The sequence below is a fragment of the Bombus vosnesenskii genome, unplaced genomic scaffold, assembly GCF_011952255.1.
Source record: "Bombus vosnesenskii isolate JDL3184/JDL3185 unplaced genomic scaffold, Bvos_JDL3184-5_v1.1 scf7180000013285, whole genome shotgun sequence".
In the NCBI taxonomy this organism is placed as follows: Eukaryota; Metazoa; Arthropoda; class Insecta; order Hymenoptera; family Apidae; genus Bombus; species Bombus vosnesenskii.
In genome coordinates, this window is record NW_022882938.1 from 1,800,336 (window position 1) to 1,818,350 (window position 18,015).

At 30.5% G+C, this 18,015-nt stretch overlaps 4 protein-coding genes across 7 annotated transcripts; 2 read left to right on the plus strand and 2 right to left on the minus strand.

Annotated features, from left to right (window-relative positions):
* Positions 1-31: 31 nt before the first annotated feature.
* LOC117232280 lies at positions 32-2,437 on the minus strand. Of its 2 annotated transcripts, none has more exons than XM_033491575.1 (6): positions 2,330-2,437; positions 2,165-2,257; positions 1,765-2,098; positions 1,509-1,696; positions 445-1,436; positions 32-371 (listed from the first exon to the last, which is right to left on the minus strand). In XM_033491575.1, the coding sequence occupies exons 1-6, from the start codon at positions 2,380-2,382 to the stop codon at positions 88-90; spliced, it is 1,944 nt and encodes a 647-aa protein (XP_033347466.1). In that variant the 5' UTR covers positions 2,383-2,437; the 3' UTR covers positions 32-87. The 2 variants fall into 2 exon arrangements, with proteins under 2 accessions (XP_033347466.1, XP_033347467.1); XM_033491576.1 differs by having other exon boundaries at positions 1,765-2,106.
* Positions 2,438-2,444: 7 nt separating this feature from the next.
* LOC117232284 (haloacid dehalogenase-like hydrolase domain-containing protein 2) lies at positions 2,445-3,754 on the plus strand. Of its 2 annotated transcripts, none has more exons than XM_033491588.1 (4): positions 2,445-2,618; positions 2,874-3,173; positions 3,263-3,473; positions 3,544-3,754. In XM_033491588.1, the coding sequence occupies exons 1-4, from the start codon at positions 2,524-2,526 to the stop codon at positions 3,709-3,711; spliced, it is 774 nt and encodes a 257-aa protein (XP_033347479.1). In that variant the 5' UTR covers positions 2,445-2,523; the 3' UTR covers positions 3,712-3,754. The 2 variants fall into 2 exon arrangements, with proteins under 2 accessions (XP_033347479.1, XP_033347480.1); XM_033491589.1 differs by having other exon boundaries at positions 2,473-2,618; positions 2,994-3,173.
* Positions 3,755-4,405: 651 nt separating this feature from the next.
* On the minus strand, positions 4,406-10,649 carry LOC117232279 (WD repeat-containing protein 48). The gene is made up of 12 exons (XM_033491574.1): positions 10,028-10,649; positions 9,363-9,579; positions 9,042-9,254; positions 8,677-8,972; positions 8,399-8,587; positions 8,013-8,327; positions 7,828-7,930; positions 7,583-7,748; positions 7,299-7,490; positions 6,975-7,221; positions 6,770-6,894; positions 4,406-6,703 (listed from the first exon to the last, which is right to left on the minus strand). The coding sequence occupies exons 1-11, from the start codon at positions 10,073-10,075 to the stop codon at positions 6,832-6,834; spliced, it is 2,049 nt and encodes a 682-aa protein (XP_033347465.1). The 5' UTR covers positions 10,076-10,649; the 3' UTR covers positions 4,406-6,703; positions 6,770-6,831.
* Positions 10,650-11,131: 482 nt separating this feature from the next.
* Positions 11,132-17,856, plus strand: LOC117232157 (splicing factor 1-like). Of its 2 annotated transcripts, none has more exons than XM_033491351.1 (9): positions 11,132-11,184; positions 12,286-12,438; positions 13,044-13,119; positions 14,988-15,140; positions 15,223-15,329; positions 15,415-15,581; positions 15,654-15,812; positions 15,890-16,167; positions 16,264-17,856. In XM_033491351.1, exons 2-9 carry the CDS (start codon positions 12,384-12,386, stop codon positions 16,817-16,819), a joined length of 1,551 nt encoding a protein of 516 aa, XP_033347242.1. In that variant the 5' UTR covers positions 11,132-11,184; positions 12,286-12,383; the 3' UTR covers positions 16,820-17,856. The 2 variants fall into 2 exon arrangements, with proteins under 2 accessions (XP_033347242.1, XP_033347241.1); XM_033491350.1 differs by lacking the exon at positions 11,132-11,184 and adding an exon at positions 11,191-11,535.
* The last annotated feature ends 159 nt before the right edge of the window (positions 17,857-18,015 follow it).

Consider the following 18,015-nt stretch of genomic DNA (forward strand, 5'->3'; position numbering starts at 1 on the left):
ATTGAACAAAACAACATTGTTGAATTTCTTCCTTGAGAACATGTCAATATTGAATAAAATATTTGAAATATACAAGACTGCAATGTACTATTTTCGTTTTTTAACAGTTTCCAGTGCTTTATTCATTATAATATTTGCATTTCTTCGTTCCTGTTTTCGTTTTACACGTTTCTTTTGTCTCAAAACATTATTCCAATTAATTTGACCTTGCATTCTTAAGTTTTTCCTATCTATATTTCCAGGAACAATTTCAGATTCTAAAACTGAAACATCATATTTCTGTACTACGATATTGGGTGGGTTTATAAATTTCAGTGTATCATTTTGCCATGGAAGCAAACCAATTGGACATTCTGCCCAATTATAGGTCGCTGAAAGAAATTTTGGAGTTATTTTGTTAACGTTTTGGAAAATGAAAGTAGATACTTAACTTCATATACTTACCAACTGCAAAGTTCCAATTATTTCGAATTTCTTGACCAGCTAAAAATCGAGGTATTTTATCTACCACCTTATTTTGTTCTTTATTTATGTCTAGTAAACATTCACTATCTTTAAGATCATTTAGAGTAAAAATTTGTTCATATTCAGGAAAATTTGTATCATTCTTATCAAGTGGTACCATTGCATAAACATTCATTAAATTCAACAGTAACTGTTTGCTTTCATTATCTATTTTTGGATGTATTAATTCTAAGATAGGTACAATGAATTTAAGCGAAAATTCATTTATGTTTAATATAAGCTTTGAAATAAATTTCATATCAGTTAAGCATGGCAGTACTGTATCTGATAAATTAAACCATAATACGCATTTCAAGTGTGGATAAGTACGATCTGTCTCTTCTTTGACTTTAAGTTCAAAAACTTTTGGTGGTAAATTTTTTTGTATCTTTTCTAACTGATATTCTAAAACTCGAGATATGTCATGCGCGCTATCTAATTTCAAAAAACTATATGATATAGAACTTATCCATAAAGAAGCTAACAATTTCCTTTCTTTATTTACTTCTTCATTTTTTATTAATTCGAGTAATTTTATAATTAACACTTCCATTAGATCTTTTTCACACAATAGAAATATTATATCTTTCCAAAACTTTAACATGTCTAATGGCAAAACATCTTTCTCCAATTTATTTTCAATACTCTCACTTTGAGTAAAAATTGATAACATGTTTTTGCTTGGTAAAAATACTTCTGAACTGAGCAATGTATTACAAACTATATCCTTTTTATCCGGTATAGACTTTTTACTAAGATACCTAGATATTTCAGATAAAAGAACAATTCTTGCAGTTTCTAATGTGTACTTTTTATCATTTTTTATATCATCACTGGCAGCCTCTATGTAGTTATCTTTATTATTTTCCATATTTTCACTATTTTTTTGTAATAAAGAGATAGCATATGAACGCAGATCTTGTAATGTTTCCCTACCAATAAAATCAATTTATTGATATAAATTCTGTATTATTGTAATCAAAATAATTAAAGGTTATACATACTTCAATTGAGGGTCTGGAACATTTGATACTAGATGATAGCCAACATGAATATACAAACTTACAGAAGTCCAGAGTTCAATTAAATCATCAAAATCCTGTACTTCTTCAGTCTTTTGGACTTCTTTCATAGATTCTTCGCTAATCAAACATTCTTCCATTCTTTTAGCTTCAGCTGCCCAATATTCTTCCTTTAAATATATCATGTAAGAAACATCTTTTTCCTTTAATATTATAGTTGATATAGAAATATACATACATGTAACCATGCTAGTAATATATTTACAGCTATTCTCAATACACCAATGGATGGAACTTCATAACCATGAGCAGTATCATGTCTTAAATTCACTATCCACTCTGGAATATTAAGATGCTTTGCTATTTGAAATAAGGATGTTTGTTTCATGTGTCCTATGTTAGATATATGATTTAAAATTCTCATTATTGTAGTTGAATACATCAGACATAAGTCATTTTCATAGGTAATTGGCAACTCGCCATTGTTAATTTTAGGAGTCCATTCACGGTCTCTAACACACACTTGCATAATTGAAAGAGTACAATCAATGCCTATTGGCAATTTTGGTATCCTAAAATACTATTAATTAATACCACTTATACCATAATATTTTATTAAACGTTTGATATTTGATTACCTTGCTTGCCATGCAAGTAGCATTTCATAACCTTCAGTCTGTTCATTGATATCATTGGAATATATTTGCTTGTGCACTTGGTGCCATTCTGCGCTGTAGAATGTAAATGTAATCTTTAATCAAATATCTTAGGATATAAAACTCCTCAGTAATTCTAATACTTACAGAGAAAACCATGGTACTTGTTTTACATCTTCCTGTCTCATGGAGAGCGCCATAGCTGACCACGTGTGATGCCAAACTTTAAGTCGTTATCATAAAGACGAATGAACGTGCTTTAACATGTATATATATGTTTATGTGTATTATACTTGTAGCTGTGAGTAAACGTCGGATAAGTCATTGAAATTTTATAAAATATGGCGAAACAAATAAAAATGATACTAATAGATCTCAGTGGAACACTGCATATCGATAATTCAGCAATTCCAGGTGCCGTGGAAGCTCTAAACAGGTGGTTTTTTATTGAATTTATGACAATTATTCATGATTATTAGTAAATATTATGGCGTACCTTACGTCTTATGTTGCATCGATTTTACCTACTGTCGTCTTTTAAATTGAATACATTGACTTTACTATTAATACCAAATAATATTTTAACAAATAAAGTACAATTTAATGAAAATTATACTTTGTAATTTTCGGTCTTTTATTTCATAATTTTTTTTTAAATGTTAAATAAATTATTTTATTGCTTTCAATATAGACTTCGAAACGCAGGTATACCGCTTAAATTCGTCACAAATACAACGAAAGAATCCGGCAATTGTTTATATGGTCGATTGACAAAACTCGGTTTTGATATTAAGAAGGAAGAAATTTTCAGTTCTTTAGCTGCAGCGAGGAAATTGATTATTTCGCGGAAATTAAATCCAATGTTATTTATTGATCCTGCTGCTAATGAAGATTTCGATGATTTAATAAGAAATGACGATAAAAAAGATGCTGTAGTAATAGGATTGGCTCCAGATAAGTTCAATTATGAAAAATTGACCAAAGCATTCAGGTATACCTTGACTATTTTACACGATGAAAATTCATGTACAAAACTTTTATTTTTGTTTGTTATTGGGAACAAATTGTTTATAATTTCAGATTACTATTAGATGGCGCATCGCTCATAGCCATTCATAAAGGGCGGTATTATAAAAGGTCAGATGGTTTAGCTCTGGGACCAGGCGCATTTATCGCTGGTTTAGAATATTCCGCTGATATCAAGGCAGAAATTATCGGAAAACCAGCTGCAGAATTCTTCAAAGCTGCTTTGGAAGATATACCTCCAGAAGAAGCGATTATGATTGGCGATGTAAAACTATTTTACATAATGTTTAATTACTGTTTTAATTTTCAGTTTTTTATTTTTTAATTCTTTTCAGGACGTTAAAGATGACGTAGCTGGTGCACAAGCTATCGGTATCAGAGGACTTTTGGTACAAACTGGAAAGTATCGAGATGGAGATGAAAATACAATTACACCACCGCCTACAAAAGTATGCAGTTCTTTTGTCCAAGCTGTAGAATTTATTCTTAAAAAAGAAATTTAAGTAGTATGATTTTGCAACAGTAAAAGAATATTATGTATATGTATATTTATATATGTTATTCTGTATTAAATTAGATATTTTATTTCAATATTAATAATTCTGTAATGGGATGTGTACATAATCTAGATTAGATTCACAATATAGTTTCAAAATATAAAGAGACTATAATTATAAAGAAACCGACATAGTACTTTCTAGAATGTGAAATATTACATTACCAAATTTTCTTTGTTCTAACAGTAATAAAAAGTATTACAGATTTCTTTCGACGTATCTATCGATTAATAGTTGAGGATAGATAACTTTATAAATATTGAACGAATATCGCCTCATCGCACAGTAGAATGTAGAAAATTGTAGAAAATTTCATCTGCCATCATATATTAATGAATTCTGTTTATAAATTAGGATGAATCAACATTTCTTTCAAATTTGATAATAGAATTTTCTAGATGCGAGACGATATTTCTTAGGTTCTTATATCGTTCTAAAAACAAGAGAAATAATCGTTGTAATTATGAGTTTTTATGAATATACATAATCTTAGATAATAAATATTAGAACTATCGTACTTAATAAGTTATTGTTAAAAGCAGTTGTACAGAAAAAATCTTAGTCATTTTTAAAAGAAATGGGTGCACTGCAAGAGGTTTTGTTTAGTATAAAATTTGGCACCATTTCATAATCCTTTCCCTTTTTTCTACTTGCTCTCTTTTCTTAAATATGAGAATTAATCAACATCTTATTTTGAGAACATTCTTTTGTCCCTTACTAAGAAGATAGGGAGTATAATTAGTTTTGATTTGAAGATGTCACGTTTCAAAAGTGTAATTACAAGCGCACTTTTAATACATTAGTACTTCCATTAATGAACAATGTTATTTCTTTAGTGAGGAAGGCTCAGTTATAACTTTTACGAATACTGTATGAAATGAACGTCTTGTGTCTAAAACTAATTTAATATTACCTACAAGTGAAACTGCTAAATGATATAGTAAATCTCTACGAATTTGCAATTAAGCAATTAACATAAAAATTTAATTATAAAACGAAAAGAAAAAGTATATAAGAGCTGTTTTTGCAATAAAGTAAAATAATAAATTATCAGAAAATTACTTTCAATTGTTAATGCTTAAAACACAATAATTGATCAACAATTGCATCTTGCACCTAGTATTATATAAATAAACTTACGAGCAAAATGCTTACAAATATACAACTAAATACTAGATTTTAACAGAATATTTTCTATTATTATGCACCGCAACAGTATTAATCCACATTACAATCCACATTATTTTCAAAAGATTAATAGATCGCTTCATCATTTAAATGCCCTCTACAACTTATAATCTAGGATCAGGCACGTGTTGATTTCCTGTTGCAGTAATGAGGGTCATTTTACGAAAATACATTCCATTTGAAAAATGAATAAGATAATTAAATGTGACATGATTGATACTAGGTCTTTGCAAAATATACATATAATGCCAATATACAAACATAAAAATGAACCAAACTTAACTGCAAATATACAATATTTTTGGTAGCCATCATATTAATCAACGTCCTTAGCTCAAGAAACATTTATCACAGAGCTCTAAAAATTCCTAATAAGAAGAATATAACTAAGTAATAGTAATTAACTTCTTTACATTTTTAAATATGTGTAAGAAAAGCTTAGCAAATAAATACTTATACAATACGTAGCATATTAAAATGTAACAACGAAATAATCTCTAGATTTATTAAAAAATTGCTTTTATGTCATTTTGATAACACAAGAATTACAACATTTAGGGCCATATTAATAAAGAACAGTGTTTTCTTTCTTTCTTTCTCTTTCTGTCACTCCCTCCCTCTATATGTCACTCAATTTCTTTTTCTTTTTTAAAGTCAAGCATTTATCCCAATTTCATAAAATTGGTGCAAAGGCTTCGATTTTGATACATTTGCTTCGATTTTATGTATACAGCCCATCACCATGATTAAGGGACGTTACTTACAATCGTATTTGTATGTACAATTTGTAGGATTCTAGTAGAGTAAATATTCTAACGTATGATTAACTTTTTATCTATTGTAGTTGTCTTTTTGTTTTTTATCTATTGTAGTTGTCTCCTAAGATCAAATTCTGCCAATATAGTCATATTTGTTTAATCGAAAACTGTAATGTATTCATACTTTTCTTCTCTCGTATAATATGTAATAAAAGTTTAATTACTGGAAGTTCCATTAGAGACAGAATTTGACCTTATTATACTGAAGACATACACTGTTATTTCCTATGTTATTAATAGGAAATATTGAACTGTTAATTTGGCTGCTGAATTTTAATTTGATTAATAGTAAATTGACATTTTTCTCTTCCTTTTATAGTTTGCTTTTTTTACAATAACAAGGCAGGTGTGTGGAGTATTGCTGATACATGTCTTTCGTTTGTTTGAGTATATGTTTTGTTTAAATAAAATAATGCTACTTACAAATAAACAAAAAGGAAAACAAATTATATAGAATAAATAAAGGAATAATTGAGAAGCATATGAAAATATAATATTTAAAGACAGTTTAATTTCCTGGGCCATCCAAGGTTTATCCCTTATTGTTTTGTACTTAACTTTACTTGTTGATATTTTTGAAGTAGGAAGACTATAAATGGCTGACAGTAAACATTTAATACTTTGCATTAAATGAAATGCATTAAAAACAAAAAACATGTTTTTAGTAGCAGACTAACTGAAATTATTGTTGTATTATTGAATTTGGCCTCAGGATATAAATATACAAATATGAGCAATTTATACTGATACTTCCACACATTATTGCCTTTCAACTCATTTAATTTTAAATACTCTATATATAACCTGACTTTTACTCATCTTCACTTGCAGCATCTAACGAAACATCCATCGAAATTCGATTGAACATTTCAGAAAGTGAAGGTAGTGTGAAATGCCACACTCTGCAACTAGACCACATGTCTTCCGTTATTCTGCAATATATTCGTTTCATATAATCATTTTTAGTAAATAAAGAATAAGTAAAAACATTTACTTACTTTATGACAGTAAAAAACCATGGACACTTTAGAGATCTCTGTTCTGACGAATTTAGCTCTAACTATTTTACTGGCCGATAATGAATTATTAAGTCTGCTGAACTTTTCCAAATAAAATGTCTGACCTAAAGTATAATAAAATAAAGATAATGTAAAAATACCATTGTATTAAACGAATATAGTTAGATACAGTATAAAAACATACAGTTCTTAAATCCATAGAAGGATCTAAAACTTGATCGTTACATAACAATTCTACTTTTTCCTCGATCAGTGAAGAACTATCAGCGTTTGAATCTGTATTTGTCCTGTCTCCAGGTGGAGATCCTCCAGAAACTGTATTTCCAATACCTGATACTGATCCCGAGTCACTTCCGGCACCAAGTACTCTATCGCAAACATGTTCTGCTATCTTACGAATTTGTATAAAATCGTTTGCAATTAAGCGATCCCTTAAAAAATATATATTAACCCGATATTATAAAAATTTTATTTTGTAATATTTAAAAAATTATTCATTTTTACATACCTTTTTAAACTTTTTACACCAGATGTTGCATGTGGAAGAAGATAAAATGATATTTTAATGAACTGTGGGAGATTTTTATCCACAACAATATTAACTACCCATGCCGGAACAGTTTCATTTAATAGCACTCCTTCCATTTCTCCTGCAGCATCTCTAACTAATAATCTATACAAAGGTCTGCCTCCTACTTCACTAAAACATAATTGTATTTTTATTGTTATAATCAAAAATAGTTAAGCAAATATTTTTTTCATTTAAGGGAAATACTTAGAACTTTCTTATACCTGAATATAACAGGTGTATGGGTTGGTACTGAGAAATATAAATTTCCTCCTCTAGTATGAATAGAGCTATTACCGTCATTGCTATTGCCTTCGTTTTCATCATCAACATGTAGTGGCCTCCACCAATGTTCCAATAAAGCTTGTAGCAAAAGATTTCCATAATTCACTGAAGGAAAAGAAAGAAGGAGCAATATAGTATTGTAAGAACAGTAAACAATGATAGATGTATAAAAAATAAATATTACCTTTTTGATCTACGGCATCATTTTCTGCAAGACCAGTTTCTTTTGCAGAAACCCATGCAGAAAAACAGTCATTTTCATCTTGACCTAAATGGATGGTCAACATCTATAAAAATATATCAAAAGTTATTTTTAATCTCATATGTATTAAAATTACAATTGCGTTAACGAATCATAGAATTACATACCCCAGTTTTCAGATCTACACTAAACCAGTTTGGAACATACACCATTTTATTTCTTTTTTTTATTTCCTGTTCAAAATCTACTTTTCCTAAATCTTCAACTTTACGCGCTTTTAATACATCGTATAAAGCTACATTTTCTTCCGTATCTTTCGTTAAAACATGTCTTCGATCATTTAAGACGTGACAATGCCGTATTGCCGAGCCACCCAATATTTTTTGCGCAGGCTCTGTATTTCTTACATTCTGCGTTACCCCACTAGCGGAATCACAATAGTCTTCAATTCCTAATTCTTGCCAATCCTTTTGACTTATAGACTACAACAATTTTTAAAATGTTATTTGTTTTATTAACGAGCTTTTTTGTGCATAATAAAATATAACAATACCCAATTATTTATAGTAGATTCACTAGTTGCTACCCAAATGCTGGATTGATCAGGTGTCATAACCATTTTTAGTACAGGTGCTTTTTCTTCACAAATAACTGTATACCTTTCAGGATAACATGATAATTCAGTCATTACAACTCTTCTGTCTCTACCTCCTGATATTACATGACTAAAGGTATCTGTTGCCTAAAGATGATTGTTCTAATTTAATATAGTTATCTGCATTATTTATTACTTTAGTAAGATGTTAAGATAAGGGAAAAAATTGTAATTACCAATAATGCCCAAACACCTTCTTTATGTACTCTAAAGGTTTGGATACATCTTTGTTGCCCCAGTGACCAAAGTTTAATTGTTCCATCAGAACTGGCTGACAAACACTGAGTGCCATCTCTATTTAATACTAAGGCTTTAATATTATCCATATGACCACGAAGTTTCATTAACTTAGTACAATTTCTTGGATCCCATACTCTTAAAACTTTTTCTGTACTACCACTCACTATAATTGTTCCAATCTGATTCATGGCAAGACTATATATAGAGTCTTTATTTCCACTAAGAGATGATGCTGCAAATTATCCATGTGTTATTTAAATAATTATAAATTGTTTATTCATATTAAAGACTGAATTGTTACTTGTTACTGTATTGTTGCTTGCTGTGAGGGCAGTTAACGTATTGACATCCCATAAAAAGATTAATTTATCTAAACCAGCACTAGCAACTTGTTCTTTATCTTTTGCATATGCTAGAGCCTTTACATAATCTTTATGTGTCCTTAACGTAGACATGCAGAAACCTTTGTGTGCATTCCATACCTTTACTGTTGTATCAGAACTGGCTGATATTACTGTAAAACAATATTTTCTTTTCTCATTACATAAAAATATAATATATTATGTCTTTAGATACAATACATGTTAAACATTAACTTAGAAATTTAACAAAAGATACATACAATTTTTGCCACCACAGCACAATACTATATCATTGACCCAGTCCGTGTGATGCTCCATTGACTGAATATATGGATCTTTCATATTTTTGCAATTCCATATCCTTATAATACTATCTCTACCTGCAGAGTAAAGCCTATGCAAAGCTGGATCATATTGTAATGAATTGACTCCAGCTCTATGTTTCTTTTCCATTTCATCTCTTATAACCATGGATACCTTCATCAAATACGCAAAATAACAAAATAATTACCATTCATATAATAATCATTCTAAATAAATCTTTTTGTGAGTTTCATTAATAAATTTTATTCGATAAGATCGAAAGTATAGAAACATAAAAATTCATTTACGATATTATTCATGACACACCGCCCGTTAGTAATTACGTGATTTATAGTCATCAAAGATTTTATAAGAATCTTACGAAATTGATCAATAATTGCATATAGCATCAAGCAATACATATCAAAAATATCATAGATCAATTGCGATTCTATTATTTCATACATCGTCATGTGGATTTTATAACGGGCGAAATAGCAGCGTCAATTAGTACACAGCAATTCTGTTTTTGCGAAAACATTTCATTCAATTTAAAAGAAATTATGCTTCGAAAAGCAATGACGTATATTTCAATAGGGGAAAAAATATCACAGACAAGTACCTGCACTTTCTTTCGACCACTTTGCCCGCCTGTCTTATGAGCTGCCATTATACCGCAAACTGTTCTGTAACTTTGCACTTAGAGGTAATAGAGGAAAACATTCAAAATGTACTAGAATTATGCTGTTGCACTTTTACGTTCCGATGCGTTGAAACCACGCAGTAGTTTCATCGTTGATTACATCGGAAGCCTTACATGACCAGAAGACACATCGATGGTTGTACAAAACGATACAGTGCACATCACGCCGAAGTTCAAACAGCTGTCAGCCGACCAGGTATAAACAATGTTCATGACGATTAGATGTAGAAACTGACAATGTTCCAATGCCGGTATCAGTACGTTCCGACGTTATACACATTACGTTACATCACGTTTCAGAGTGTCTGATAACGTTTCGTCTCCATTGTTGTGATTGAATAAAGCCGGATATATTGTTAGATATGTTTCATATTTTAGCAAAATATTCAACTGATTCAAGTTGTACGAAACTTGTCGAATGAAACAGATCATAATACGGGTTTCTACATACAATAAGCCGCTATAACATAAGATGAAATTAAATTTGGATTTGGAAAATTAGTATTTCCACAATGATATATCGGTATTTTTATGACCAATAGTCGTACACGATGCAACTGTGAATATAGATCATCTTTATTTACCAACCAATGAAAAATAATAAATGCGTTGCGTTCAGATGCATCCACGTATATATAGTTTCCAGAAAATTTCCCAATTGGTAATTTATTAACCGTATACCAATCAAAAAATTTCAATTAATCGTTGAAAACTGACTTCAGATACAATAAACTGTAGATCCTTATAACCATCCTACAATATATTGAGTAAGAAATATACATGCTCCACACGTTACTTCGTGTTCCGACAAGTTTAAGAACGCATAGAATTCTTACAAAACATTGTCTTTAAATCTCCTTGTTCAATTAAAGGAATAAACAAATATATGTATTTTTATTTTAAAAAATTTATGTAACAATTTGAGATGTTTTTCTGTCTCATTTTACATTTTATTTTATATGAAACTCGAAGGTGTTCTAAAACTCATCAAAGTGCCACCTAGCGACAATATTCTTTATTAATTCTATCCGGAAAGACAGCATCCGTCTCCGGTACGCCGTACGCCCATGAAAGAGGTAAAGGTGTCCGTCAGTCAGTTGAACGCCGCCATTTTCTTGGTGTGTAAACGTTCCGTTGATTTTAGCTAAACAGTTGTATACCGTACGCTACACACCATAGGACGTATAACTATTCTGACGTTTTACGCGTCTTCGGCTAGATTTACACCATGAATCAGTCACGAAATTTCACATCGTTATTGAATCCAAGTTATTTGCAAAACGCCCAACAAAATGCTGCGACTGCGAACGCGGCTGCTGCTGCGGCTGCAGCAGCTGCCGCGGTGAGTGCCGCGATTGCTAATGGAACGCAGTTGAACTCCAATTCCAATTCCACGACAAATAACACGAGAAAACGTGAAGCAGAAAGTACGTCTGAACTTATCCTTGTTACGCCAAGCTCGATTTTCTTCTAATATCATATTGCGCGACCTGATTTCTTATATGATTATTATCATATTATAATTATAATAATATTTATTTATATAATTATAATTATTATACTATATTATAAATATAGTATAATTATTATTTGCTTATAATGTAGGATTTCTTATAAGTAGGCTGTGGATTTTTTGCATTTATAGCAAATTTAAAATTGTAATACTGCACAAAATGCACATAATATGCAAAAGTATACAAAATATCCATAGTAGTTACTACAGTATTCAGTGGATGAAATAAATTTGTACTTGGATTCTACTTTGTCTAATTAGGTTTACAAAAAAGCAAATCTGCATATAAATTTTCGATCTACTTGTACAAAAGTATGTAACTGAGAATCATTTACAAACATGCTCTTCTCTTGTGTTGGTACACAATATAAGAAATAAATGGGTACAAACATTGCATATAGCTGAAATTAGTGAATGCCAAAATAGGTACTTAGAGAAAATCATCAGCCATATGATTTCAAATAGCTTTCAATCCTTGGTTTTTTTATGTAATATATCTATAGAAGTTGCATAACATATGGTCCTTTTGATTCTTTTGCATATTTATCTAAATATTTGTTCCAAGAAAAATTAAAACCTACTTATAATTGATAATTGAAAAGAATAGAGCATATAAAGTTTTTGAATAAATTAGACACATTAGGTGATGATAAATACCTTCTAGGTGATGGTAAACAGGAAAAAGAGACGAAAGAGGAACGTAGGAAGAGGAGGAAAACTAGATGGAGCGGTAGTGAACATGACAAAACTTTTATACCAGGCATGCCTACGGTTCTACCAACAAACCTGACTCCTGAACAGGAGAAGGCTTACCTCTGTAAGTTTATTTTCTGTAATTTCTTCAGTTATCATTTCTATTTAATTATGTATTATACACACACATATATGTATACATATATGGACAGGATATGATTTAAGAATCATGCTTCTGCGTATAAATTTCTAAAATTTAATTTTGTAGTACTATAAAAGATGTAAGTATGTATGTATTGTTAAAAAGTTTATAGTTACCAGAGGTAATTGCCATTTCAAGTACTTTCAACAAGCGAGTTTGGCAATAGGAATTGCCAATTTTGCTGAATGATGAATATCGAGTTATCAAACTTCTTAGATTGCCTAAAACTATATTGAAGTTCCTGCTAATTTTTTTCTTACATGTTTCTATATAAAGGGCCTCCTTTTTTTAAATCTTATTTATATATAATAAGTCATACAAAAAACTATGATATATTTTTCTAATTGATTCAGAAAAAAGTAACAATTTACTAAAGAAAAAATTTAAAAAAAATTACAAAATACTAGACTTAGGTGAATATTCTACACTTTTGAGACATGCTTACATTATAGAATGTATATGGTTATGGCAAATTGGCAATATCTAACTGTTGGGGTTTCCGCCCCCTCTAACCCGTTGGTTTACAGTTCAGCTGCAGATTGAGGAAATCAGCAGGAAGCTACGCACTGGAGACCTTGGAATTCCACTTAACCCAGAGGAAAGGTTTGAACGAAACTTACATACCAAAAATGACCATAACATATCTACAATACCTATCTACTGACCATTCAGCAGCCCATAAATACAGGGGCCTTATGATATGGCTCCAGTACAGTTAGTGTGGGATACTGATGTCTGTTTGAAAAGATTGGGCTTGATTAAAGCCACCACGCAGCACAGAAGATGAATTTTGATAATATTGGTTTGCCCTAAACAATTTCTTTTACTAATTCATTTTTTATTAAACACTGCTACAAAAGTCTTAGTTAATAAATATAAATTTGGGGCAATAACTAAAGTGGTAGTATATTAGTATGAATACTTAAATATAAATAATATACGTAATTTTCCTGAACATATTTCTTCTGTTTTAAAAATAACTTTTTCTATATATATATATATACATATATACATTGCTTATATATAAATAATACATGTTTATAATATTTGATACAATTAAATGCAAAAAACAAATAACGATCATAGTAGCAGTGTTTAACACACAGTGGGTATTCTAGTCCATATATCTTTTTAAATAGTTATACTTTTGCACATGTAGGGATATTCAGAGGTGTTCCTATGCAGACTGCTTTATTCAAGTTAATAGGCTGTATCTCATTAATGTACGCACAATTGCGATTTATTCGATATCGATCGTCTTAATAGAATAATGAAAATTTTGCGCATAGGGCACCTTAATAGAGACTTCTATTAGGCTGCCGTGATCTGCACGGCATTTTATATCTGTTTAATATCATAATGCCACAGGAACATTTATCGTTAATTAACTAAAATAGATTTCTATCCTTAATTACAACTTAATGAGAGATTTCAGGCAAATAATGAAATTCGTAAAATTATAATTGCTAATATAAGCATAATACTGTAAAGATCAATATTACGTTACTTTCAGGTACAACTTAAATAAATACACGTTAATTTTTCTAATAAATTAATTTACTCCAATAGGTTTAACTTTTCTGATTTTAGCTGGAACCATTATTTTATATTATTGTGTTTCATTAGTATTATACAATATAGTAAGATATACAAACTATTAACTAACCCAAAGAAATTATTTCCTAATAATCACAGGATCTATCTTAGCAGCTGACATCATACCGATTTCTGCCGTGCACAAACGCGCAGTCTTCCAGTGGTTACCTATTGAATAGACTAATAGCAATGTTACATTTAACAGTACTTAATTTTTTACTCTTTATTTTAACATCTTGACACTGTTGGAAAACTCTGAAAATTAGTCTTTTCTAAGTCTATAGAATATTTTATAATCAATTCATAATTTCATTAATAGAAATCTTTGTATCTATTTTATACCTTTACCGAATTTGGTTAAAAATTAGCAGATATATCTCTTAGATATAAATAGCAATTGTTAACTCTATTAGAATTTTATACTATTTTCTTTAATACATCTTTATGTTTTAATTATTATAATTAATTTAATTATTTTAAAATGTTACATATATATAGAAATGTACTTAATAAATCATTTAATTTTTATTTTAGTTTTCTAATACAAAAATTTAAATTTAATGTACTCAGTGAAATTTGTTTTGCAACATATATTCTATTAATATCTTCTACAAATTTTCCAACATAGTCGGAATCTATTTTATTTGTTAAAAAGGAAAGAAAAGAATATATGTTTTAAGAAAAATTTATGACTAAAGCCTAATAACTTTGAAGATCAATTAAAATGTTATCTCAGTTTCCAACTTTCTGCTAATAATCAGCAGTTTTTCTGTCACTTAATCACACAATCATAGTAGGATCAGGTTGCTTGTATGCTAGTACCATCTTAATTCAAACTTTGTTTCTTGACAAAATTTTATTTTTTTATTTTGCAGATCTCCTTCTCCAGAACCCATATATAGTAGTGATGGTAAACGGTTGAATACAAGAGAATATCGTACTAGACGTAAATTGGAGGAGGAACGTCACAATCTTATTCAGAAGATTCTCAAAATTAATCCAGAATTTAAACCACCACCAGATTATAAGTAATTACAAATATTTTTTTTATTTATATTTAAAATATTGGCGTCTTATTTACGTACCGCATTTAAAATTAAATATTTTTAGACCACCAATAATACGAGTGCATGATAAAGTAATGATTCCTCAAGAGGAACATCCAGATATTAACTTTGTTGGCCTTTTGATTGGACCACGTGGAAATACATTGAAATGTAAGTTAAAATAATTTAGGATATTCATAAGATACATAAAGTTTATACAGATTATGTGTTAATGCTTCCTTTTTAAATACCATAGCAATGGAGAAGGAAACTGGAGCAAAGATAATAATTCGTGGTAAAGGTTCTGTAAAAGAAGGAAAAGTTGGAAGGAAAGATGGACAGCCTTTACCTGGTGAAGATGAACCATTGCATGCATACATTACTGCTAATAATTTAGATGCTGTAAAGAAGGCTGTTGAAAGAGTATGAAGCGTCTTTACAAATTAACATGTTTATAGCGTATATGCGTACTATTAAAATATGTTTTTTCAATAGATTCATGAAATTATACGTCAAGGTGTGGAAGTACCTGAGGGGCAAAATGATTTACGACGTAATCAACTTAGAGAATTGGCTTTATTGAATGGAACATTGCGTGAAAATGATGGACCACGTTGTACTAATTGTGGTGCATCTGATCATAAATCATGGCTGGTTAGTATACTGATATTTAAATATTAATGATATCTTAATGTTTGCAAATAGATTAATACTTATTTCAATTATTACAGTGTCCAGATAAACCCAACGTAACAAATAATATAGTATGTTCGAGTTGTGGTGGAGCAGGTCATATTGCACGTGATTGTAGATCTAAGAGACCCGGTCAGGGTGGACCAGCTGCTGCGGGTATGGGTGGAATGGGACCAGGTGGAGATAAAGCTAAAATAGACGAGGAATATATGTCTCTTATGGCAGAATTGGGTGAAGGTCCACCACCTGATCGATCTAAAACCGGACAGCCTCGTCAACCAAATCCAAATCCCAATTATCCTGGTCTCTTTGATAGGTAGGATTCATTCTTCTTTTGCTTCTTATAGATTGTTGCAAATTTTTATAGAAGATATATATATACATATAATAATCATCTTGCAATTCTTTTTAGACAACAAGCACCTCGTGCTTTAATGGCTGCGCCAGCACATCCACCGCCACAAATGATGCAAGGTGGTCCAATGATGCCTCCACCAGGAATGGCTCCGCCACCTTGGAGTCAAGGAGAAGTGAATAATATGAATGGCATGAACATGCAATGGCAACCTCCTGTTAGTATGCCTCCGCCACCTGGTGTGATGCAACCACCTCCACCACCGCCTGGTTCTACATCTCAACCAAATATCCCACCATTGATGCCTTGGATGGCTGGAAACAATCAACCACCGCCACCAGGGCAAATGCCACCGACACAAATTCCACCACCTGGAATGGGTATACCACCATGGCAGCAAGGACAACAGGGGCCAATGCGTCCACCTCCACCTGGAACTGCTCCCCCTCCAGGTTTTCCAGGATGGCAACCGCAACAGATGGGTGGATGGCCACCAGCAGCTCCAGTTCCTCCTCCACCTCAACAACAAACACCAGCTCCCCCTGGCATTGATCTCAACACTTTACCTACGTTATTGGCACAACCACCTCCGCCACCTCCACCAACTAGTTAGTGTAAAGAACCATCAAATTGTCTCATCAAATCTTTATTCGTACAATAGAGGGATATTATCAGTTGTGTCAATAAATAGATTATAATATTGGACTGAAGGCAGTTAATAATTATTAATTAGCTGGAATGATTCGCGACTTTAATTAGTCTATTCGTCATACATGGCTATGTTCTTTTCTAAAAAAAAAAAAAACTGGAGAAGTATATAGTTAGATAAATATTTTCCAATTCTCCTCAATGGCTATACAATGTTTATAAGAAATTATCTTAGGTTTGCAACATATTTTTGAAATTTCGAGAACATATCGTACTTTATGAATAGAAAACGTTTAAGTTTTTGGTTACCATTACTTTTGAACTTATTACATGTACCTAAAGCTTTCTTACAAGTGTAAATGTAAGTGATATGCCAAACACATTTTTATAATGTTACTTCAAGCACTTCACAATTTTTACTTATATATTTCTGTAAACATAGCATCATATATTACAAACAGAAATATAACTTACTTGTTTGTAGGTAGTATGCATAATACATACATATTATGCACACTGTAGTAATGCATTTGTTGCTCTGTACAAGTGTTATAATCAACATTTGCTTCATTATATTACCTAATGTTGAGATAAATATTATGCAAGAAATGTTGAAAAATTAAAAATGTTTTCTATGAGATTGTGCATGTAAGTTCTTTCGTGTTACTAACATATTGCGATTAGTATGATCTTATACTACTTTATACTACTTCATTAATTCCGGTGAATGGAGCCTGTTATGGAATATTAGGTTATATAATGAAGCACCAGAACTTGCTTGTATGAGTAATGATTTGTCAATTCTAAATGTGTTATATATATGTTAATTATAATTTCTGTAAAGAAATGTCTTTATTTGACTTTATCAAAAACATATACTTACGATTTATCGGACATCGAAACGTAATATTGTAAACGTCCAAGCGCAATAATTTCGTATCACTGATTTACTAGTAAGAAATAAATTTGTTTTAAATTATATGAAAATTCTGCTTACATATAAAAAAAAACATTAGTATTGTGTGTTATGTTTAGGATATAAAATGATAGTTTGTGAAACTTCATGATAGCTTAATGTGTATGTTAACTACACAATAAAAATACATCATGTATTAAAAATATATGTATATTATATATTTTCTAAACCTATTTTCAAAGTGT